The 24665-nt window shown below is 56.5% G+C and overlaps 1 protein-coding gene across 11 annotated transcripts in view; it reads right to left on the bottom strand.

Annotated features, from left to right (window-relative positions):
* Gse1 (Gse1 coiled-coil protein) overlaps positions 1-24665 on the bottom strand; it is a 355080-nt gene that overhangs the window by 12793 nt on the left and 317622 nt on the right. For 8 of the 11 annotated variants that reach the window (XM_087594689.1, XM_087594690.1, XM_087594699.1 and 5 more), the window contains 6 exon segments: positions 14844-15062; positions 5450-5649; positions 2022-2194; positions 1401-1598; positions 559-750; positions 34-353 (listed from right to left, as the gene is read on the bottom strand). In XM_087594689.1, the coding sequence (XP_087450815.1) occupies positions 34-353; positions 559-750; positions 1401-1598; positions 2022-2194; positions 5450-5649; positions 14844-15062 (1302 nt within the window). 11 annotated transcript variants of the gene reach the window in all.

Raw genomic sequence — 24665 nt, 5'->3', positions numbered from 1 at the left:
AGCATTGGGATGGCACCTGTCACCCCCCAGTACCTGCTCGGGTTGGAGTGAGCTGCTCTGAGGGCTTGGGCCGCTCCTCGGTGGTGTGACCTCGGAGTCCGTGCAGCTCAGCCACAGGCAGGAAGGTGGGCTCCAAGGCCTTGGCAGCCAGCAGCTCCTTCTCCCTTGCCCGTTGCTCCCGCTGCCGCTCCAGCTCCCGCTCCCTTTCCTTCTCCCGCTCGCGCTCCAGCTCCTTCTCCCGCTCCTTTTCCCTCTGCTCCCGTTCCCGCTCCTTCTCCCTTTCTCGGTCGGCCTCCCGTTCCCGTTCACGCTCCCGCTCTCTCTCCCGCCTCAGCTCCTCATCCATTTGCAACCTGGGGGGGACAAGCAGAGGACAACATGCTAAAGGGATATGCAGAAGGGGCAGGTCCACTCCCCAGCTCAAAGCGGGGCAGCCACACGCGAGACTCTCCACCTCTCACCCACACACGAAGAACCGTACCCCACCACCGAGCCTGACCCTGCTGAGGGCATGAAGCATGCTCGACTGTGCTCCCCTCTGCTGAAGACACGGCTCACCTCTCTGCGCTGAGGCTGGATATCCGCTCCGAGTGTAGCGCTGCCAGGGAGGAGTGTGAGAGCTCAGGAGGGTACCGTACGCCAGAGAGATGCAGGTGCATAGCCGACGGGTGCAGCGGAGGCAGGGAGCCCGGGGTGGGGATGGGGTAGAACGGAGACCTTAAGGCTGACAGGCAATAGGAGTCGTCCATCCTGTAGAGAGAGGTTGGACTGGTGTGCCCAGGCAGTAGTCACAAACGATGACTTTGCCTAGCAGATGCAAAGCCCTGAGGCGGGTCCCTAGTCCTGCAGGCAAAAGGCTGAGACCCGGGCAGGTGAGCGGTGCTTCTCCCCTAGGTGAGCCTACTGCCCCCGCAGACTCAGCACAGCAGAGGCTGCAAGCAGAGGGGACATTCATGGTCAAGAGGCCACAAGGAACCAACTATATGAGCGCCTAGGACTTCCCGGACCATGGGTGAGTGAACGGAAGAGTGGATTGGCTGCTGGCAGAGACCTCTGACATGACCTGCTGTGATAAGAGGTCAGTCAGGCTTGGAGCTTCTGGAGGAAGAGGGCATGGCCTGCCTCTCTCCAGGATCTCCACCACACTGTCCAAGTACCACAGTTAGTGGAACTGGCTGCGGATGCGGAGAAGTGAGAACCAGGGAGCAATGGCAGGTACTGAGCCCATCCATCAGGAATCACTCAGAGCTGGACAAAGCTGTACGAGTCGGACCAGGCCTCCCTTGAATGTCTGGTCCCCAAGCCCTGGGAAACACCTGCCCCGAGAGGTTCTATCCTGCCACCTCTCTATCTTGCCGAGAACAGATTAGCACGCGGGCAGTGAGTGTGGGGCGCCTCACCTGAAGGCCGGGTGCGGGAATGGGTGCGGGGTCAGGTAGCTGGGGTGGTAGTAGGCCGCGGCGGTGGCTGGGTCCAGGCCAAGTGGAGGCAAGGAGGACATCCGTAGGTCCTCAGCAGTGTGGTAGGGCCGGAAGCTTCTCAGGTAGTCCTCAGTCACCGTGCTGGGGGGCACTACATGGTGCACAGGCCGCTGGAGGCTATAGGAAGGAAAGCAGTGAGCAGAGGTAACGTGTCCCACTTCCTCAGCAGCTCGGGGCTGCCCCTGCCAGCCCACCTCCCGTCAGGATCAGGTCCTGCCTCTCAGTGAGGTATAGCCTGGCATGAGCCCAGCTTGCACAGACAGGAAACTGTCTGTCCCTTAGACCTATCTGTTCCTTAAGGTCCCCACCAGTGGATACTGACACTAGAGGGGCTATTTGTCCCCAGGCCCAGAGATGGGCTTAAATGGGGTTAGGACGAGAAGTGATAAATCAATCAGCATGGGGTGGACCATAAGCTCGGGTGGAGCCAAGGACCTCAGGGCAGCTCAGGCCACAGAGGCTAACAGCACGCATCCACCTCAGCTGGTGCAAACCCTCAGACCTATCTGGAGCCCTCCCTGACCCCAGCCCGGCACTCACTTGAGTGGTTGGAAGCGGGAGTCCTGTACAACTGAGCTGGGGGAGAGGCCAAAGGGGTAAGGGGTGCTGAGTAGATGGGAGGGGATGGCGGGGCCCGCTGCCTTCTCCTGGGCTAGAGGCGGCTCCACCAGCAGACGCTCCCGACCGCTGCTGCCGCCTCGTGAGCCGGAGTCCTGTGGGAAGAAGACAGAGTTAGGTCTTGGGGAGCCAGCCAGGTCCTCAGAGAGGCCTGTGTTTAGCTCATACTCTAGAAGCATCCTTCCCCTAATATATTTTAGAGATACTTAGGGAGAAAACCTCCCGTGAGCAGGTCTGGACCAAGGTCTACCAGGCCCTGGCTCAGCTCCCACAGGAACTCAGCAATGCCGGGGAAACCTTAAACAGCAGACTGCTGAATCCCAAGATAAGGTATCTGAGAGGATCCGCAGGGCAGGAACCCCCACTTCCTGCAAGCAAAAACGCCCTGGGGACCTGCACCTTAGGACAGAGCTTCTCCCAAGACTCCAGCCTGTGCCCGCAGCTCTCTGGACACTGCCAGTGGTTGGCAATCTGCTGGACCTACATGGGGACACCCTTGTACCCAGATAGACTTAGAGACCCCAGGAGAGGCTCCCTTCAGGCATGAAGTGAGAGGCAGCAGTAGGGCTGGGGCATGGGGAGATCCAGTCTCACAGACTTTCTGTATAAACAGCCACAGCAGCACTCAGCCCGGAGAAACCAGATCGAACAGCCCTGCCTGCCTGTGACTAGGGAGGAATCCTCACGGCAAGGAGGAGTGGCACCAGTGGGAACATGGCAAAGTCTGGGGGACACTGTGAGCCGAGGAGAGTCTGAGGGCCAGAAGCCCCCTGGTACTACATTCAGGTCCTTCCCTCAACACTGCAGGAGAGGTTCAGCACCAGCAGACAGCAGTACTCGCTAGGGAACACCAGGTCCTCTGGCTGACACGGGCTGAACCCATGGTGTGACCAAAAGGCACATGGTAGCCAGCATAGTACCACGGATTGTCCCTGGAGACAGGCCTGCCAGCCCTTCCTGGACTTCTGTCTCCTTATGGTTATCTAAGCCTGTGGTGACACCCTCTGGTCAGCTAACATCATCGAAGCATATGTGAGTCCCGAAGGGGAGGGGTCACTGCTGCACCACCACTTAACCCTGTGTGCGCAACGAGAGGACAGCTTGCCACAGTACCTCCCTGCCTCCATTCTCACAGAGCCTACCACAAGCCCTCCTGCTCCCCACAGACAGCCAGCCACGATTAATTGAGGGAGACAGGCTGCTGACTGAATTTTTAATGAGCAGCAACATCTGTTTCCTTCTCCGGGTGCAGCAGCAGGCTGTCTCGGTTCCCTTGTGGGGTCCTCACGGGTTCATGACCTCTGACGTGCCTTCCTCAGGAGGAACATTCACACAGTATCATAAAAGGTGTGTGTGGGGGGAGCACACATCCCACCACACCAGGACGTTGGCTTTCAGGCCGGCGTGAGGGGTCCCCCGGGGGGGGGGGGGGCAGTATGCCCCGCTCCACAGGTCCGTGGCCTGACTAGAGCCGAACTTGAGCCAGAAACCAGGGAAGTAGGTCATCTGAGGGCTAGGGTGCTGCCTGGGTGACAAGGAAAGAAAAAGCCCAGGCGCAGTGGCTGCCCCAAGGCACCCTCTCGGCAGCGGCTGTGGCAGACAAGATATGTCTGCAGAGCTGTCATTCTCCAGTGATTAGAGAAAGGTCTCCGCAGCTGCCCGCTAGTCTCAGTTCTTCATTCATCTCTCAAGCAGCTTTCGCTGCCTGGAGCCACCATCCCCTGACTCCCAACAGTGGATGCGGCCGGCCTCCGGAGGCCCCTAGTGACTCATGCCTCACTCCAGGGAGAGAGCAGCCCCCGCCCTCCTGGAAAGGATTAAACTCTCTGCTGAGCTCTGAGCATCGAAGGCTCAGCCACTGTGCTTGTCGGCCTCCCTGGTGGCAAGCAGGTCTCATTAACCACAGCGTGAACCGCTGGAGCAGAGCCAGAGCCATCGTGGCCCTTCTCCGGGTTACTAAATGTTTCTGAGGCAGTAAGAAGGATCCTCTGAGGACAGTGACAGGCTCCAGGCAAAGGAGTCACGAGGCAGAGGTGCTTGGAACCTCCTAGTTCTCCAAGGGGACATGCATGAGGTGTCTTGGACCCGGGCCAGGGGATCCAGTCAGCGGAAGCTCCAGGCCTAAGGCAGGAACAGGAAGTGACCTCCTACAAGCTTCTCTCTCAGGAGCAGAGCCAGGGCCAGCCAGTCACCAGGCAAGCTGGTTGTCTAGGGAAGGGAAGCTAGATGGGGGTTTATATCAGCTGACTCACTGTCTGAGGTCAAAGCTAAGCTCTGGGAGGAGTCCACAGCCGGAAGTTGCCGGGGACAACTTCTCTTAATCCAGGGCTGGGTGGATCTAGGCCGCTCTGAGCTGAGATTCGATGACAGAATCTCCCAGACAGGCTTCCCAGGCTGTGACTTCAGCCACTGGAGGAATGTGCAGAGGCTGGCCCCAAGCTTCAGTCAGGAACCTGACGGATGTTCTGAGCACTTTACTGGGGACCAGGGTCACCAATCAGACTGGCGGGGCAGATGAAGCTCACACCCTTACTATCCAGCCCCAGCCCAGCAGGGGGGAGGTGTTCCCCTCCCTTCCGCCGTCTTTGTGGTTTAATTAGTACTTCCTAGCAGTACAAACCCTGTGGGAACCAGGCTGGAGAATCCAGGGGAAGCCACAGCTGACAGCGGTTCTTAATTAGCAAGGCCCCCTCTGGGCGCCAGGCCGGTGGGAGGCCCAGCACAGTACTGGGGAAGGTCTGGGCACCGGCTCCTCCATTCCAGTTTGGTTACACAGAGCCAGCTGAGAGACTGCAGACACACAAGATCCCGTGCTGGGATCAGGGACTAGAAGAGTACCATCCCCTACTCCTGCAAAGCAGTGACAGCTATTGTCTTCCTGGAGACCCAAAGCTCAGATACCCCCAGGCCCTTTATGGTGTGTAGTCTGTGTCAACCCAGTGCCTCTGGGTAAATCTGTCTCCCTAGACCCCTAAAGAGGTCATTATTGCCAAGGCCACCAGAGGACACAAGAAGATACCATCTTAAAGTAAAGGGGCAGTTCTTGGAAGGAGTGCATAGGCTATCCTTTCCCTCCCCTCCCTTCCCCTCCCCAGGCTTAGTCAGGCCTCATACACCAAGATGCGTCTGTGTGGTACTCAGTCAGAAGCCTGATGTAAGAATTGCCGTAATTCTAGCATCTTCCAGTTCAGGGGGTGGTGTATCAAGGGCACCTCGCAGAAGACACTGAGGACCAGGGTGAGAGGCCAAACTCGCCCCCATCCCAGAGCTGTGGACAGAAAACTCCACGCAGGGACACCCCCTGTCCCATCACTCCCACTACGCCCCCATCTCTGGGCTGCCCGACTCACCTGGCGGCTCTCGCTCCTCCAGACTCCATTGACTGTTTTGGTGGGGGCAATAGTGACCACCGGAGGAGTGCTGGGAACACTGTGACCCCCGGGGGGAACGATGATGGGGCCCATGGGCACTCGCTTGGGTGTGCTAGCCGGAGAGCTGTGGTTGGTGGCTGGAGAGGACACAGGAGATGACTCGCTGCTCAGTGAAGACCCTGTGGAGAGAGAACACAGAAGTTCAGGGACTGCATGTGTCACCGCCACGAGCCGCACCCACACTTCAGCCATTCCAGAATGCTCACAGGGAGTGAGGCCCAAGAGCAGTCAGGCAGGGAGAAACCCAGAGCCATGCTGTAGCCAGCTTTGCTGGCCTTTTGTCATACTGCCTCTCAGAGGCATGGAGGTGGGCAGCTATTTTTACATTAAAAAATCTGAGATGGGCTGGGGAGATGGCTCAGTGGTTAAGAGCATTGACTGCTCTTCCAGAGGTCCTGAGTTCAAATCCCAGCAACCACTTGGTGGCTCACAACCATTTGTAATGGGATCCGATGCCCTCTTCTGGTGTGTGTGAAGACAGCTACAGTGTACTCATACATATAAAATAAATACATCTTTAAAAAAAACCTGAGATGGTATTCACTCTTTTAAAAGCTCTGTCAAACGGGGCTGGGGATTTAGCTCAGTGGTAGAGCGCTTACCTAGGAAGCGCAAGGCCCTGGGTTCGGTCCCCAGCTCCGAAAAAAAGAACCCAAAAAAAAAAAAAAAAAAAAAAAAACCAAAACCTCTGTCAACGTACCTCAATATATCTACCATATTGAATGACTACTACTATACCTAGAATAGCCCCATCGACCCAGAAAGGAGCATCATGTTCCCCTTCCCAACCAACCCCAGCAGCAAGAGAGAAGAGACAGGTAGGTGGGGGTGGGGAGAGATTAGTTCTTGGGGTGTCGGCTCCAGCAGGACAGAGTCATCAGGGATGATCTCAGTCACTGACACAGCCCCCTCTTCCCTGAGACAATCCTGCTACCTGTGGAAACACGGCTTTGGCCTCTAACTGCTGAGGCCCGTATGTAACTTGTATAATTGTACAAAGCCCCTGTGTAGTCCCAGCCGAGCACACCTCTTCTTCATGTGATTACCTATCAGGACCTGACCTTGGCAATGAGGCCTGGAGGCTGGAGCTTAGGGAAGGAACTCTCCATTTTCAAATGGGCAACAGACCTGCTGCCTACACCCAGAGAACTCTGTCGTCCCAGGCAGGCAGAGCCAGCCCCAAGGCTGGGCAGTGTGAACACAGCACAGTGACAGCCCAGCACTGTCAGTCAGAAGCAAAGCGGCAGCACAGGAGGACGGGTGGCTAGGCTCAGAGACACGCTGGCTTGGGAGGCCAGCTTCTGAGATCTGACGTAGGCAAGCTACAGGTTGGTGTAGCCAGGCCTGGAGACTGAACCTTGGCACGAGTGAGCTACCATTCATGAGTTGGGGGGGGGGTGTTTTTGGCATCCTACACCTCCCTGCATTCAGTAGAAGGGTATCCCTCTGTAAGGCAAGAAAACCTAAGAGCCGGAAAGCCACACCCGAGGCCTGCAATGCCAGCCACTGTCAGTGTTCAAAAGTGAGGGCTCTGGTCAACCAAACACCCCTGAGGAAGTAAGTCTAGTAAGTCCACGCAGTCCGATGTGAAGCATTCTCCAAGCCATGGGCTACACCAAGTCCCAGCCCTGCCTACTCTATACTGGAATGCTCCCACAAGGCCCTCAGCCACATTCACGAGAGGACACCAGGAGCATATACTGTGGGAGGCGACCACTTTGCTCAGAGACAGTACCTCGGAGCGTGGAACACAGTTCCTGGAGGCAGAGAAGCAGGGACCCAACTTTTCAGACAGGGTCTCACTACACAGTCCAAGCTTTCCTGGAACGGACACCCAGGTGTCTGTCCCTCTCTCTCTCCATGCCAGGCTAAAGTTTCGATCACTTTCAAATAAATTTTAGGAATCCTCCTCCTGCCTCAAGCAATCTGCTCGGGTGTGCCACGGTCCTTCCCAGGAGAGCCACGGTGTGATGCACACGTCTTATATGCTGTTGATCTCTGTGTGTACGGAAATGTGTGTGTGTGTGTGTGTGTGCAGGTGCACATGTGTGCGAGCCTGCGTGCAGAGGCCAAACCACAACCTTGGGTGCAGTCCTCAGGAGCACCGCTTACCGTTTCTAAGACAGGCTTTTCTCACCAGCCTGGAGCTCGACTGAGTCCGGCTAGACAGAATGGCCAGGGAGCCCTAGGGCTTAGTACATCCTCACTTCCCTGGCGTGAGATTGGGAGAAGATTCCAGGCCTGCCTTCCAAACAGGCGTGTTCTAGGGCTCACTCGGGTCCTCAAGCATTTTACCGATCCACCCCCCTTCTTTTGAGATAGGATCTCACTCTGGAGCCCCGCCTGGTCTGGACTCACGGCAATCCTCCTGCCCTAGCCCTTTTGAACCCTGGGATGAAAGGAAAAGCCACCTCTGCAGAGCCACTTTGCACTCAATCACTGCCACCATCAATTCGGAACATTTTTATAACCTTCAGCCATGCCTGCTCTGTCCCTGAGGCCCAGCACCCTGAGCGTGCAGCTCGCTCTCACTCTCACGCGCTCAAGCTCTCTCTCTCTCTCTCTCTCTCTCTCTCTCTCTCTCCTCTCTCTCTCTGCAGACTCTGGGCATCGCCTGGCCCCCTCTGCTGTGTGGGGTTTCCCACAGCTAGAACTCCATTCCTGCCTCAAGATTGCTGCCCTTCACTGAGGGGGACTTAGCCACCAATTCTTCAGCCAACAGACAGTTGCCCGGCCCTACCTGACAGCTCCTGTGAACAGCAGCTCACTCGCACTGCACAGACACTAACACAAGGGCAAGGATCGCGCTATCGGCACATGGGAACAAGGAAAAAAAAAAAAAATAACAGTTACCACTTCCCACACACAGAAGGCTACCACCAGCTAAATCAGAGGCCGCCTCACACACTATCCAGGTGCGTGCAGACGCTGGACCACCACTGAGGGCTGGGATGAGTAGCGGAAATGACCCTCCTCAGGGAGGATCAGAGGACACCTCAGGGTCAGTAATCAGGGCCCTCCTAGTTCCTCTGGACCCCGGTCTGTGTGAGGGGTAACCTCCAAGGCAGTCAGCCAGCTCGTCCCCACTCTGTTCCTTCCCAGCCTGGCCCAGCAAGGGAGTAATGCCGGGCAGGCAAGCAGGCTCTGGTGTGGGGCTAGCTCAGAGAGGATGAGGCCGGCCATGGACAATTAGCAGCCTAATCCTGTTGGAGGTGGAAGGCAGAGGCCAGCGCTCACCAGCGAGAGCCTTGGGATCAATACCTCACAAGGCGCTGCCAATTAGTGAGGCTGGCGCCTGGCTCCCGGCCCTGTGCTCTCTCGCTGTGCTGCCGGGGCAGGCGGGTCGGCCATCGCTGTAATTAACTGAAGCTATTCAGCCAGAATGGCGGGACTGGGTCAGAGAGCCAGAGCCGGGCTACAGATGAAGAGGCGGAGGGTGCCTGCGTCACCGTCACCTTCGCTGACCAACCCCACAGATGAGGCCAAGGCTCTATGGGCGGCCTGTGTTATTAAGAGCCGAGACCCCCAAAGGCAAGGACTGGGGCAGCCTTAGCCAGCTGGGGTAAGATAAGAACAGAACCATACGGAGAGTCGCTGAACACCACTTGCATGGCCTCTTTTCCTGAATATGCATATGTCTGTGCGTGCGTGCGTGTGTGCAAAATGATTCCAGGTGCCTTCCTTAACTGCACTCCCTATATTTACCCTGCTCTCCCTGAACCCGGAGCTCCACTGGTGTAGCCGGCTTGCCCAGGGCTCCTTCCACCTCTGGCTCCTACACAGGTTCTAGAGATCTGAACTCAGGTCTGAACATCTGCACGGCAGGCACTCTGTCCCATGTCTCTGCTGGTAGAAGTGGTCCCACATCCCGGGGGCTGTCCCTCTCTTCCCTGCAGACTCCAGCGACTCCCACCAGTTAGTTGTGGGGGTGGGTGTCAAGGAACAGGAAGTAAACCCAACCACCGCTACGGGCCAACTGCTGCCTGGGTAACATGAGTGCTGGCAGCAAAGGCCCTAGGACCAAGGGCACGGTGACAAGCGCCAGGCAGGGAAACCCTCTGGAGCCTCAGAGTACATCATAAATAGTGAGCATGGAGTAGCAAGCACGGGAGGTGGCATCGGCCGTGATATGCAGCTTGAGGAGACAGTCAAACAGAACTACGGGGTAGCCATATGCTGCTGACAGGCCTCCCCTCCTGCTCTGCCAACAGGGCTTCATGCATGTCGCGGACCGGGAGGCTGGGTGGCCTCGGTGTCCGTCTGTGAGGGAAGGGGGCTGGTCACGGGGGTCGAGGTCCCGGACCCAAGACCAGTCATTAAACCTTCGACAACAATCAGGAAGGGGCTGTGAGTTGAGAGGGACCAACTTTCCAGGGACACTTGACGGGCAGAGTACACAACCGACCACAGCAGGTCCTAACAACCGAGGATGGGAGGAGGCAGTGAGGATCCCTTGGGTTGGGCTCTGCCCCGTTGCTGCCATGTTAGGGCACTGTGAAGATCGTGCAGGGGTGGGCTTGGGGGGTAGGGGATAGAAACAGAGTAAGGAGGGAAGCTGGCAGAGGGGGCTGGAATGGCATCCTGAAGCCCAAACTCTGCTCGTCTCCTGTCACCTCCAGGTCAGCTGTGTGGCTCTGGACTCTTTGGTGGCTCTCTCCCCTTCCTGGTTTCTCTCTCCTCAATAGCTAGCCCCACTGCTCACACCTGAGCCACAGGCAGATGGGGCTCCAGACACTCGCTGAGACGCCGCCTCCACCTTGCCAGCCGCAGACTGACAGGCGGGCGGGCGGGCGGGCGGGCAGGCAGGCAGGCCATTTGTTTGGTTGTTTTCTTTGAAAGAGGCAGATTTCCAGGGAGATGCACATAGGGTGTGCCTATGCCCGCACCCAGCCCACCCTGTAGCAGACGCGCAGGCAGGTGGGGGCTGCCTGGACTCGACGAAGAGGGATGGTCCCCAGTCTCTGCCTCTCAGGGGCTGGGTATGGGTTTCACCCACTACCCTTGGTTACAGGGCCAGCAGGCGGGAAACACCTCCAGAAAGCTCAGAGCACTGGGAGATGCCTAACCACTGTAAGCTGCCCTTGTCACTCAGATCCCCACAGGTGACAAAGTGGCGGAGCAGCCAGGTATAAGGCGGTTCGTCACCCACGTGCTTCCTGGGAAACGGGAGGGCCCAAGGCCCCAGGTGTACTGGAACTGAGGGACACACAGCTCTGGGGCTGTGTGGGCCTCCTGACGATCAGCCAAGGACATGTGGGCTCCCGTCGCAGCCCCACCCCCCTCAGCAGACGGCACCAGGGCCCCGTGGGAGATGAGCAGATTGCCACACAGCTTGGGCCCTGCCTGGCAGCCCCCAGTTTCATCTCTCACAGGTGGGGGGCTGTGGTGGGGGCTCTACAGCTTGCTCTCATAGAAGCCATGCTCCGAGAACCGCCTATGGGGCCAGGCTGGTGGCTTGAGACAGGGCTCCAGGTATAAGTTCCCGGAGGGTGCCAATGCCCCCTGCCCGAAGGGGTGAACACTCTGGTGGGGGGTGGGGGGAAGGAGAGGCTTGCCCTTCAAGGGAGCTGGGCCAATGTCACCGAGAGATGGAAATCCCTACAGGACGGCATGGAGTACAGGGTTGGTACAAATGCCCAACACCCACCTCCAAGCTGGGCTCACACACAGGGAAAAGACGAAATCCGTGCTTAAGGGCCTCTGGGGGGAGGGGCAGTGCGACTCTGAGCCGCAGTGCTGCCTGCCACACATGGATGGAGGCAGCTTCAGGACAGCTGAGCAGCCTGGGTACATTAGGAGTCCACAGTAACGGGAGTGGCTTAAATAGCCAGGGCAGGATGGATCCAGGGTTCCAGTCTGGGTCTGGCCTGGGGTCCCCAGCCCAATGCTCCTCCCAGAAACCAGTGTAGAAGGCAGGGTGGTCCCTCTACCTTCAGTCCCCACGCAGCACCACAGGGAGGCCAGAGGTCAGTGGACCAGCAGCTGCCTAGGCTTACAGCAGCAGGGGACCCAGGACAGGTGACCAGATTCCCCTGGGTGCTCCCAAGTTTACGGAGTTTGGGGGTGGGGCATAGGCAGGGGCAACAAGACAGGGAAATGGTGGCAGGAACTAACAGGGAGCCATGGAGACAGCACTTGGGAAGGGAGTCATGGGGGGCCCCACTAAGTTACGTGATCTGCTTCTGTTTTGTATGTTCTCACTGGATCAACAGACTACCAGAGGTGGTCTGCTCTGCTGGCCCTGAGCAAAAGCAGAGGCTCAGAGTTAGGCCTACACGCCAGGGCCCAGCAAGTGATTAGAAGTACCAGGACGAGTACTGGACCTGGCCGGGCGAATCCCCAGGATCTTCTGCCAAACCTTGGCCATGCCTTAACTTAAAGACTCAGGTTACGCCCCCCACGTGGCCCACCTGTGTGTGACTGAGCCATCAGCCTGGGATATCCCCCATGGGGCCCCCACGGAGGTCTCAGGAGGGGCCAGCTTCTCTTCTCCCCCCCCCTCTGCCTTTCTCTGGGGGCAGAGAAAATGAGTCGGCGTGCTGATTGCGTTGTCTGGATTGAATTTTTAAACGTCACCCCTGAGACTCGATGAAGAGGAACATCGGCGGAGGCCTAGGCGAGCCCGGACAGATAGCTAGAAATACAACTGTTTCCAGGAAGGGGAGGTGGGCACGGGGCAGAGCTTCAGGAATGGAGGGGACAAAGAGCAAGGCCTCTGTGAGGTGACCCCCACCTTCACTCAGGAGACTTCCTCCGCTGTGGAGTGGGCCGAGAACCACCACAGGCTCTCAGGCGAGGCAGCTCAGACGCCTGTCCTGTGGGGGCCTCCGAACTCAAGCCCGGATTTGCCTATAAGATGGGCGTTTCAATCCTCACTTCCTTTCCCAGTGACACAGACAAGAGAGGCAGGGAGTGAAGAGCCAGTGAGACACCAGGTGCTAGGCCCAGCGAGGGTGCCTGTCCCCCCCCCCCCCCCGCTGCTGTCCCCCTCCCCCACCACCACCCGTTTGACCAGCAAAGGAAGGATGCATGGCCTGCATAGTGGGGCAGAGAATGGAACAGCGAGGCCGGGGGACCCCGGGGAGGGGCTGAGGTAACCCTTCGGGGAACACAAAACCTGTTCTGGGATGCCATCGAGGAGGTGTACGAATACAACAGCTGAGCAGGGCAGGTCTGGCTCAGGGGTAGCACTCGCCTAGCATGCACAAACGAGGCTCTAGATGTGATTCCCCAGTGCTTTGGGGACCGGATATACTGTTGCATACCCATCATCCATCCACTGATCAGAAATTCAAGGCTACCCTCAGCTACAGACAGTGCCGGGCTAACCTGGGGTGAAAGACACCTGACCTCAAGAAAATATTTAAGCCGGGTGGTTAGTGGCACTTGCCTTTAATCCCAGGACTGCGGCAGGGGTGGGGGGGTGGGGTAGTAGAGGCAGGCGGATCTCTGATTGTGAGGCCAGCCTGGTCTCTACAGAGTGAGATCCAGGACAGCCAGGGCTACAAAGAGAAACCCTCTGGAAAAAAAAACAAACAACACCCACCTCCCCCATTTAAAATATGGCTTGAGGAGTGAAGCATTCTGGGAGCAGCTGCTTAGCAAGAGTTCCAATGAACTGACAACCCACAGCCCGGGAGGCAGACCTCACAGCTCTCAAACCAAGCCTCCTGCACCGTACTAAACGAGAAGCTTCCTCCTGCCAGGGCCACTTGCTTGAAATGCCTAGTTCCAACTGTCCAAGTCCTAGCAAAAGTTCACGACAGCTGGAGGTCGCAGGGGACAGGAGGATCCACTGCCACGACTCTGGTCTCACAACATGACCCCTCTGAGCGGGTAGCTTCAGTATCTGCACAACATGTCATCCCAGCAATACGAGGTCCAAACTGAGGCGATGAAGAATCACTACAAGTCCTGGCGACACAGACAAGACCCTGAAGGATAGCGGGGTAGGCCTTAACTTTGTTGCACTACCAAGACACCCAGTTTCCGGGAAGGTAGCAGACCAGGGCCCAGGCCTAGCTGGACACCAGTGTCAGGATGTCCCAGAGTCCCCAAGCTACCCTCTATCCACAGACACTAAGCACCCCGAGCCTGAGGTCTCTCCATCTGCACAAGGGGAACTCAGAGGAGACAAACCGGTGGACAGAAGCCTTGGCCAGCAGCATTGCCAGCCCCTGCCTCCTTGTCCCGGCGTGGCACAAAGTCCCTGGGCATCAGATGCCCAGGTCACAGCCAAGAAGTGACAGGCGAGGTGGATAATGCACCTGTTGTTCACTACCGGCCATATTTCCATTCACTGAGGCACGAAGCCTCTGGTACTTGGCCCGGCCAGTTGGCCCCAGGATTGTGCTGGACAATGGGAGAAGCCCAGGACGGCAGAAGTGGGCAGACCAGATTCTTCCTCAGGGTCACCAGAACCGGGCCAGCACCCGACCAAGGTGGGCTGGCTCAGGTGTGGTCCTTTGGCAGCAGCTGTCCTCCACTGGGTGGACACGGACTACTTCCCTTCCTGCTCTGGTTTCCCCACGGCCCGTTCCAGTCACACCCTCACCTCTGCCGGCAACCAGGGCAGAGGACTCTGGGAAATCAGGAAATCCTGGCCTACTCATCCAGAGTAGGCTTCCAATCCTCCGCAAGTCTGAGCGTAAGCAAAGCCATTGATGACTCCTGCAGAACCCATAGGCCCGGGGCCTATGAGATAGGGCTCCTGGTTTCCATGCTGTGGCCATCTGTCTCTGAGCAGCGAGTCCAGGAGCTACCAGAATCTAAAGAGCCCACGTGCTCAGGCTTAAACTGACTGTGCCATTCACTGGTAGTCCCTAGCATGGTCATCGCAGGACACAAGAAGTTATCTAAAGCCAGAGTCAAAGGGGACCTAAGAGAACCTTGTGCTGACAAGACTGAATTCAGAAAGAGCCAGCCTTTGCCCAAAGCAACACAATGTCCCCAGCTCTGGAGGCTTCAGAAGGCCAATTTCTAGTCCTGATGGCAAGTCCTGATGGCAAGTCCACTTGCCCACCAATGAGCTTCTACAGTACCGTTGAAGCTGAGGAGGGCAGAGGCAGGCAGAGAGGAAGGCACAGCGAAGCAGGGCGCGGGGCTGGGGTCAGGGGTCAGAGGTCAGGGGGTCAGGGCCAGAGGTATGAATGACAGCTGTATGGGGGCGGAGCTCTGCCTGGATGTGGTGTGGGAGGGGAGATGCAGGTGCACCACAGGCTGCAGACAGCTGTCTCCCGTGGCCATGCCAGCCAGCCAGAGATGCATGGCGGGCGGGGGGCATCCCACAAGCTGGCGGCCTGGTGCCTCTTACCTCTGGGCTCCTCTGCCTGTTTGGCGAGCTTGCGCAGCGCGGCAGCAAAACTGGAGGATGGCGCAGCCTGGGCCGACAGCGCACTGCTGGTGGCCGGGCTACCGGTGGGCACCAGGGCGCCATTGAGTGGCGAGGGGGTGAGGGGGTTGACGGTGGCGGTGGTCCTGGTCGCCGTGGAAAGCATCCCTATTGAAGGGGACTTGGGCTCATGGCTCATGCCTGAAACAGGAAAAGAAGAACCAGTGTCACCCAGAGAGCAGAGCGCCAGCGCCAAGGCGCTGAGGCAATGGCATGCAGTGAGAGCCAGGGGCCACGAGAGCGGAGCACAGCCAGCGTGGCAGACGATGGACCCATCTCCACAGTCCTGCTGGCCCCACGGGTGTGAAGGCACCCGGTGAGGGCTGAACACTGGACCAGCTCCCCAGAGCCAGGCCCGCAGAGTACCCCGACGCGCCATGTGCAGGGCCCCACCAGACCCAAGGGTTGAGGAGAGAGATGGAGGCCGGGGGCTGGACAACTGATAAGGCAAAGCAAGCAGCAGCGGACAGGCACAGGAATGGCTGACATCAACAGCAGGCCAGCTCAACAACTGCCCCATAGCACAGAGAAGGAAACTAAGGTCGGTCTGTCTGTCTGTGGGGTCAACGCACACCCAGTGCCTGAATCTCTCTCAGGACGGATCCAATAATCTCAACATTTTCCTCATCTCCAATCTCCCCCAGGTGGGAGCGAATGGTGGCCCTAGTGAAGTCCTTCCCTAGGTGTCAGGGCCTGAAAACACTAGAGAATGGAATGCGCCTTCCAAACTACTTTGTAGCCTGGCCTTTCTCTCAGAGGGAAGATGATGCTTAGGAAAGGGTGCCAGGGGCCACCTCCCACTTTCTTTCCTTCAGGTTTCCAGTCCCCATACAGTACCAAGCTGTTTCCAGTCATCTGTGGGAAGAGGCGCGGCTTCACAGAGACCGTGCCACAGAACAACTGCTCGTGAGTGTCCCCAACTTCCCCTGGCTCCCACTTCCTCCACACGGGTGCACCCAAAGTAAGGCCACCAGGACAACAAGGACAATGAGGTTGTGCACAGCGGCAAGGCTGCTACCGGGAGAGCAAGGGATTCCCAGAGCAAGCAGGCTGGATTCCAGTTGTGCCCAGGTCCTCTGGGTGCATGGGTCATGTCCGGGAACAGCAGGCTGCTGAGCCTTGACCTGTGTCCACACCAGACCCTCTCTGTAGAGAGGATCGGGCAGCCATGACATCCTGGGGATAGCTCAGAAAATCCAACAGGAGGGGGGGGTGTCTCTCTAAACTAGTGGGGTTCTCAACCTGTAGGTCCCGACATCTTTGGGAGGCTGAATGACCTTTTCACAGGGGTTGCTTCTAAGACCATCGAAAAAGTGGGTATTTATTTACATGGCAATTCCTAACAGTTGCAAAATTACAGCTATACGGTAGCAACGAAATCATTTTATGACTGGAGGTCACCACAACAGGAGGAACTGTGTTAAGGGTCACAGTGTTAGGAAGGTTCAGAACCAGTGATGTAGACAGTCACACGGGGAGCTTAGGAAGTAGCCAAGAAACTAAGCCACTGTCTACACCACCCCTCTTTGTGGCCAGCATCTCAGTCATCCTTGGATCTCAAGGATTGCAGATGGTGAAACTGAGGCCAGGTGTACCGAGGCTGCAGACAGGTGTACTGAAGCCGCAGACAGGTGTACTGAGGCTTCTAACAGGTGTACTGAGGCTTCTAACAGGTGTACTGAGGCTGCGGCCAGGTGTGCTATCACGGCTGAATGGTAATAATGTTCTTACTCCCCTCACATCAGTCCTCAGCCCAAGCCCCGCCGTGCCTCATCACTCAGAACTACACGACTCCAGTGATTTAAAACACGTCCCCAAGTCTTGTCACTCATCCCTCCATGACACAGAGACAACTCTGTGTGTGAATGGCTCTGACAACTCACTTCCAACGAATACATTGTTTTAAGCTTGGGGAGATGAAGGTACCCCCTTCTTGCCTTCCAGTCCCTGGAGCAGCCAGGCAGCACTGAGCTGGATCAGTCCAGCTAAGCCTTTTCTGTTCTGGACCCACAGACTCCAGGCAGGCACTAGGAGACACTAATCTACTCCCTACGCCAGCTCTGCCAGGATCTGGATTGAGCTGTTCACCTCAGTTCATCATATGAAAGAAACACCAATCTTCCAGCAGACTTGACCCTCAGCCTCCACCGATACTGCAAAGCCACCCCAGGAACCACTATGCACCTCTACCCCTTGTTCCTTTCAGGGACGGTGTCCTTGGATTCACTCCACAGTCCACAGATGAATGGGAAGGCCCAGCCCAAGGGTGGGTCAGAGCAGGCCCAGGCCCACTTCAGGGAAGAAGACTTATGTCCTATGTGAAACAAGCTCAGACCCAGGCGGATCTAAGTTTCCGGGCCTCACCCAACCAACCGCACCAGGCGGGCAGCAAGGCCGACTGCGATGCCAGGAGCCACAGCTCACTGCACAACTGGAGGCCCATTCCCTAAATCTGAGGAGGAGACTGGGCCACTGAGCGGGCCTTCATGGGTCTGAGAGGATATGCTGGACCCACCAGGTTTGGCAGGATGGCAGAGAACAGGATTTCTGGTGGGCAGAATCTCTCCATACCATTTGCCATCAAGGTCCCCATCATGCTCCTGGGGCCTCCAGCAGTCTCGTGCCCAGTGCACGACTGCCCCTTCCTCCCACCTTTGGGGGTGAGGGAGTCCCCCAAGCCTAGGTCCTGTAGGTATCAGTATGTTCCCAGCCCGGGGAGCTGCTCTGATGTCAGCTTACTTAAAATAAAATTCCAAATGAGAGGCTTCATTAGGGGGAGTCTAAAATTAGCACCATTCCTCACATGCGCACATGGGGCTGACGGGGGAGGGGTGGGGAACAGCCTTGGGTACCGAAGAGGATACGCTGCCAAATTTTGGGGGGAGCTGAAGAGTCCCCTTCACCCACTGGCCTAGACCCCACTAGGTGTCTCTTCTGTGCCCTAAGAAGCCACCTCAACAGACAGCGTCCACAGAGGCTCAGGTGCGGCAGGCAGGGGCAGCAGAAAAGAGAGAGGTGGGCCCGGGATGCCTGCTCTCCCTGCCCTCATTAGGGGGTATTTATGAACTTCTCCGCTCCCAGCCGTCAACCCGGGCTGGCTCATGTGAATTCATTATCCTACCAGGAGTAAGCTCTGTGGTGCGAGGGCCTGTGATGGATGAGGCCTGGGGCTGCCTGCGCTCCATGCTCTCCAGGCGAGCAGCTCAGTGGGAACATCAGCGGAAACCTAAGTGGCCTCCTGGGCACTCCACACAGGCTCCTCCCTGCTGCCTCATCCAAACATTTCACTCTCAACTCAGCCCCGGCTTCCCTCTCTCTAGACCCAGCCACCCAGAACCCAGTGCTGAGAGCTTGGGCTTCTGCCAGAAGCCACTATCTCCACAAAATAGCCAGGAACAGCCAGGCTGCCTCGGTGCACCACGCCTTGCCTGCCCGATTTCTCCCTTAGGTTTCCAACATGGCCAGGAGCATCAGTGGTGCCAAGGAAGGAGATCCTAGAGCACCAGGCAGGTGATACTGTTCAACTCACCTCGCTCTGGTCCTGTACAGTGGACCCCAGCAGGGATCATGGGGGTGGGGGTGGTACACAGGGGGGGTCTCCAATGCCACTTCCCTCCTGCTGTACGTCAGGAGTTATTAATCAGCCCAGCCTCCCTCCCGGTGAGGCCGTAATTACGGTCCCTTTCATCCCAGCTCCTCCCGGCACCAGACCTCAGGCTTGCTCCTTCTGCTCTGTAATTACCAGCTAATAGCTGAGATGAATTTTCTGAAGGCCTGGTTCAAGCACCAATCCGCCCCCCTCCTCCCCCAGCAGCCCCTCACCCTGGGGTAATTACACCCAGGGAAGCTGTGCCCAGCGGAGCAAAACTCTCAGGCAGTGTGGACCTGGATGCTCCATCTGCCCCTTCGTCGGTTTTTCATTACCGAGCACTGAAATGTTTGTGAACAGGCAAGAGGCTGGGTCAGCTCAGGCTCCACGTCCCCTCACCCCCACCCCACGCCCTGTGATCCCCGTGGCCCAGATGCTTCTGTAGCTCTAACAAGGCTGGGGTCACCCTACTGCAGAGACCTAGCGGCTGCAGTAGTGTGGGTGCCACGTGATCCCCAGAGCCTGGACGGCTTCATAATAAATTCATTATTATGTGTGCCGCCAGCTTGTTCTGAGCGGACCCATGTGAGGCAGCTTCTCCAGAGTGGGGGCAGGGAGGTCTGCTGATGTTCAATGGTGAGCGTACCCATCCCCCCCAGGCTGCTAAATACTGCCCCGCTGCCACTGCTTCCCAAGGTCAGTTCCCAAAGGAACACCCCCCTCCACAAGGCATCAGAGCGGGAGAGCAGAGCAGATGGTGACTCCTGACCCAAGACCATGAAAGCAGAGAAAGCAGCAGGCGATTGGGGGTGGCCTGGGTACGACAGGGGCTCTGATCTGTGGGTCAGGGGGAAATAAGGCAGCCAGGCAGAATAATGAAGGAGGGAGACAGGAGAGGTTACCCACCTCAACACCTTAGATAAGGACAGGAGGGGCTGCCCACAGCATGCATGGAGTGTAAGCAGCCTCTGGGATTCCCCAAAGTCATGGTAGGGTAGAAGATGGGGACCGTTCCGTACCCCCCAAGCCTTTCCCTGTCCACCCTGAGGCTATCAAAGGCCCTGCTGTCTTGGTGTTCAGAAAAACTTGTGAGTATGGCTTGATAGGAGGCCCACACAGGGTGGATTGAAAAGGTGCAAAGAAAGGGGTAATACTGAGGGATGGCACTCGAACTCAGGGTGCTGAGGCAGGGGGACCACTGGTTTGACAACAACTTAGACTTAGTGAAAACCCATCTTAAAAACAAGAAGTAAAAAGAAGGATGAGGATAGCTCAACAGTAGAGTGCTCAAGGCCCTGGTTGCAGGGCCCCCGCATGGTGGGGAGGGAGTGGGAAGGGGGAGGGAGGGAAGAGCCACGAGGCTCTGTGGCCGTTGCAGCTTCCCTACTGCACAAGTCAGTATGCAGCCAGCTGACACGGGGCTCTGAGGAATCACCTGACTAGGTACAAAGCAACAGAGCAGGAGTCTCAGAGGTTCCCTGGCGGCAGCAGGGATGAAGTCTGGCGACAGATGGCAGCGACATTTGACGCGATTATTCTAAGTGGCTGCCGTGCGTGAGAAGCCTGGCGTGGGCAGATGAAGGAGGGCTGCACAGCCACCCACACCAGCTCGGCAGACAAAACCCACCGGAGAAGAGGGGCCCCTGAGGTTGGGAAACCAGTGGTCACCGCTGAGAGTTAACAGTTCAGAGCCCAGCACCATCCCCGATGGCGGTGACTTGACAGCAGCGGAAGGTGATCCTGGCTTGGAGCCAGGCGTGTGTACATGGCTTCTAAAACCATAATGCTACCCACAGGTACCCTTCACATCAGCAGACCCCACACACCAACCACGGCGACAGGCAGGTGAGACAGATGGCCACTTACATGGCTCAGCGTGGCTGCTTGCTAACATTGGGGACAGGGACTAGGGACCTCACGGTGTCCTCTCCTCAGCAAGACTGCTCTGTCTGGCTCAGCCTGCCTCCCGGACACAGAGACTCTGCTATTACCCAGGCCAGTCCCAGTGTTTTACCCAGAGGGCAACTGAGGCTGGAGAGAGCCACATCTCATCTAGGCCTGAGTCTGTCCTGTAACAAACGCCGAGTCAGCACCCACTAGGCAGGGGTGGGGGTGGGGAGGTGGGAATGGCCCAAAGAAGGGTCAGAGACCCTTCCACAGCACTTGGCTCTGACAGCTCAGGCAGCCACCCCGGGGAGCCCACCACACGCCATACCTGGTGACAGGAGGATGAGGAAGACAAAAGTACATGCTGCTAGGGAGGCAATACCAGCCAGCCAGCCAGCAGCAGTGTCTGTACACCTCAGTGAGCCCCAAGTGGTCCGTGGCACCTTCAGGCTTCACGGGCCACAAAGAGCCCTTTTAGCACATGCTGTTGGCTTCCTTCCCTGAGTCCCCAAAAACAAACACTCAATCTGTCCAGGACTAAGGCTACGAGCCTCCAAGTCTCCATGGGATGCAGGCCAGGGGCCAGCAGGTCACAAGGCCAGACCTTGAGTGGTCGACACCTGGCGGGAGACTGCAGCCATGTGACACCCAGTTCCCCAGAGATTCCCAGGCTCCAAGACAGGCCCTCCACTCCCATTTCCTGTTTTGGCTGGAGGCTAGGCAGAGAAGTAGGGACAGAAGCCTTACAAAACCTTTCCCCAGAACTGCAAACCTGGGCACACAGCAGCCACCTATTGGCATTCTAAGCAGGTGCCATGGGTGACACCATGGTCACAGGTGGATTCTTGAAAGAGGGATGGGGACAGCAAGGCCAGGCTGTTCCCCTCTAGCCAGGAGGTAGGTGCATACCCTAAAAGAAGCCATGGTGGGGTTGGGGATTTAGCTCAGCAGTAGAGCGCTTGCCTAGCAAGCGTAAGGCCCTGGGTTCAGTCCCCAGCTCCGAAAAAAAGAAAAAAAAAAAAAAAAAAAAAAGAAGAAGCAGCAGCAGCCATGGTTTGCACAGAAGCCCCTTGGTCCCAGCCAGCTGACAGCTCCAACACAGGCTTGGGCACTTCTGAGGGTCACCCTCAGGTTCTCAGTGGGGAGAAGAGACAACATGTTCTGCTTCCTCTGGCTATAAAGGACATAGAGGGGTCTAAGTGTAACTCTCCCCGACCTAAAGTCATCTTTAAGTTGTTTAACCGGGGGGACAACCTTAGTACGGAATTTGGGTCAAAATGAAGATTCAGTTCCTTTCAAGCCACTGAGTCACAAAACCCACAAATCCCCAAGTTAGGGGGTCCCAATGTCAGTCTCTAGCCACACAAGCAGCCCAGGGCAGTCAGGAGTCCACAGGAGCTAGAAACACTGGGTCCCTCTCAGATGACAGCAAATCCACCCATCTCTCAAACCAGATTCAGGATTATAAGCAGTTAAGTGGCTCGTTCCCGGGGCCGGCAGGAAAGGTCCTGACCACCAAAGCCCAACAGTTCCAGTTTGAAGGAGGAAGGAGGCTCAACTTCCCACGGGCTGGCCTCTGTCCTTCACATGCACACAGCGATGTCCACACAAACAAAGCAACATAGAGTTTAAAAGACCGCCTTTGGGACGAGGATGTATCCCAGGGACAGCTGGCTCGCCTAGACACAAAGGGCCACTCTCCCAGCTGTTTAAATGGCAGCTGAGTCCTTGGGGCTTGTATGTAAACTGCATTAACCCAAGATTACAGACCCCTCCTACCCCGGCCTCAGAGTTCCTTGAGTAGCGAACTCCTAACTCACAGCCCGCCCCAGTACTATGTAACAAAGTCACTCAGGGATTGACAGACTAATCTACCATCTTCAAAACCCAACATGCCATGCCCAGACACCATTAAATAATCAACAGGGAAAAAAAAAAAACAAAAAACCCAAGTTACCTTAGGCCAAGAGGGCCTCCTTCATCAGAGAAAAACTTCCTCCGCAAACAGCTACAAACCAGGGCGTGTGGTCACCGTCTCCAGGGTGCATGCGTTCGCTCCTCTGAGTGACCAGCCACCTATACCCAAGTCATCCTGGCTACTTAAGCATACCCCACATCCTGCAGAGTTCTAACTGGGAACCTCTGGCAAAAATGGGCTGGGAGTGCAACCCAGACTTGACCCTACCCTGCAGCAGGTCCAATGAAGCTCCCTGGGAAACAACCTACCAGAGACTCCACGTGAGCAGACAACCCTCACAGCCAAGGTTGGCTAAGCACAGGACTAAGTTGCCCTCATCAACATCTCCGCCCAGGGGCAGGTGAGAACCAGCAAAGGAGCAGGGGGCACCTCTGTCCCACTGTGCCTCTCCATGTCACTGTGGGCTGTGTAGTCCTGACCTGAAATGCATGGAGTTTCGGTGTTGGAATATCTGCATGTTTATAGTAAGCTACCTTGTGGGGAGAAGCACGTGTCTACATTCAAGACCCAAAGCTGCTTTCTACACACAAAGACACACGGCCTAACGTGAACTTATTTACTTTTTATTTGTATGTGTGTACGTGCACAGGTGCCTGGGGCAGCCAGAATATGGAGGGCATTGGATCCCTACCCCACCCCCGGGTGACAAGAGTCATCCCACCATGGGTTTTGGGAACTTAATTTTCGCCCCCTCTGAGAGCAGTACGCACTCGAAGCACGTTTCTCCAGTCCCAATCCTGAAGTGACCCCGGGGCCTCCTACACGACAGACCAGTAACAACTGTTCACATCCCCAGCCCTGCATGGTAATTTTAATAATCTGGGGTATGAAACAGTTTCGCGGTATAGACTTTTCTACTCTGAATCGATGTCAGTGTTTACAACCGGTGATTAGGGGTTTCAGCTCAGGGTTGCTTAACTTGCCTTAAAGACTTAAAAGGCTTACCTCCACATCCCCTTCTCCCACCTGGCCAACCAGGGAGTCCCACTTGAGAACAGTCACGCTGGAAGAAGGCTTAACGCATAAGGTGTGGACACCATCAAACTTCCAGTCAACCAGAACCCACCCCCCCAGCCCATTTCCCAGAATGCCCCAGTTTATTTCCCAGGATTCTCCAGCTCATTTCATGGGTTCTGGCTGAAAACAGCTGAGCATGGTGGCAGACGCCTTTAATATCAGCAGCAGAGACAGAGGCAGTTGGGTCTCTTATGGGTTCAAGGCCAGCCTAGTCAAGTTCTAGGACAGCCAGGGCTACAGAGAAACCCTGTCTCAACAACCACAAAAGCATTTACACCCCCAACCAACTCAACACTGTCCCCTCAACGAAGTTCCCTTTGTCACCAGCAGGTAACCGTGGACAGCAGCTACAGCCCAGCACCAGGACAGAGGGCAGTTAAGCTGATCTATACACAGGTCAAAGTTCAAGGTCATCATCGCTACACTCAGTTGGCTACAGTTGGTCCAGCCTGGGCTACAGAACAAAACAAAGATTGAGGGCTTTCTCAAAACCAAAAATAAAAGGGCTGGGGCCGAAGCTAGGGAGATGGCTCAGCCATTAAGTTATTGTTCTCGCAGAGGACCTGGATTGGGTTCCTGGCACCTACTTGGTGGCTTACAACCATCTAACTCTAGGGAACCCAACACTTTCTTCCCACCTCTGAGGCCACCACAGGCTCATATGGTGCACATATGTATATACACGGTAGCAAAATACTTGTAAGTTTAAAATGAAAATAAACAATCTTTTTTAAAAATTAAAAAACCGAAAGGGCCGGCAACACACATACACACTCACCCACCCCAAAAAACTGAAGTGCGATTTCTACCCAGCGTGCACTGCTCTCAGTCATAAAGTTCAAAGAGTAAGTTGAGACATCAGAAGTCAGGGACTCCTGCACGGCACCTTGAACTCGGTGGCTGACAAGCAGCTAGTGAAACCTTAGCTATTCTTTAGTTAAGGGCCACACCCTGTGCCTAAAATGACAAGGTCTGTCTGAGGCCCCAGGACTAGGGCACGGTTGGTTACCAACCTGCATAGAGAGCTCTGGAAAAGCTCACTCAGGAAAAGAGAAACTGAGGCAGGGTCACCTGGACAGGGAAACAATTGCACCACCATACGCCTCCCCAACCCGTGGGGACTGGAAGGCGGTTGCTTGAACCATTTTCTCAGCCGTGGCGTGAGGAAGCCAGGCTTTGCCACCAAACAGGTGGCAGAAGACAGGGGCAAGGGGGTTGGCCTAACTGTTTGACCTGAGGTTTCCGCACCTGGAGATGCACCTGCTACTATCCG

This window comes from Rattus norvegicus, chromosome 19 (genome assembly GCF_021556685.1).
Source record: "Rattus norvegicus strain SHRSP/BbbUtx chromosome 19, alternate assembly SHRSP_T2T, whole genome shotgun sequence".
Classification (NCBI taxonomy): domain Eukaryota; kingdom Metazoa; phylum Chordata; class Mammalia; order Rodentia; family Muridae; genus Rattus; species Rattus norvegicus.
Note: the sequence above shows the minus strand (reverse complement) of the source record. Positions and strands in the feature narration are given on the sequence as shown.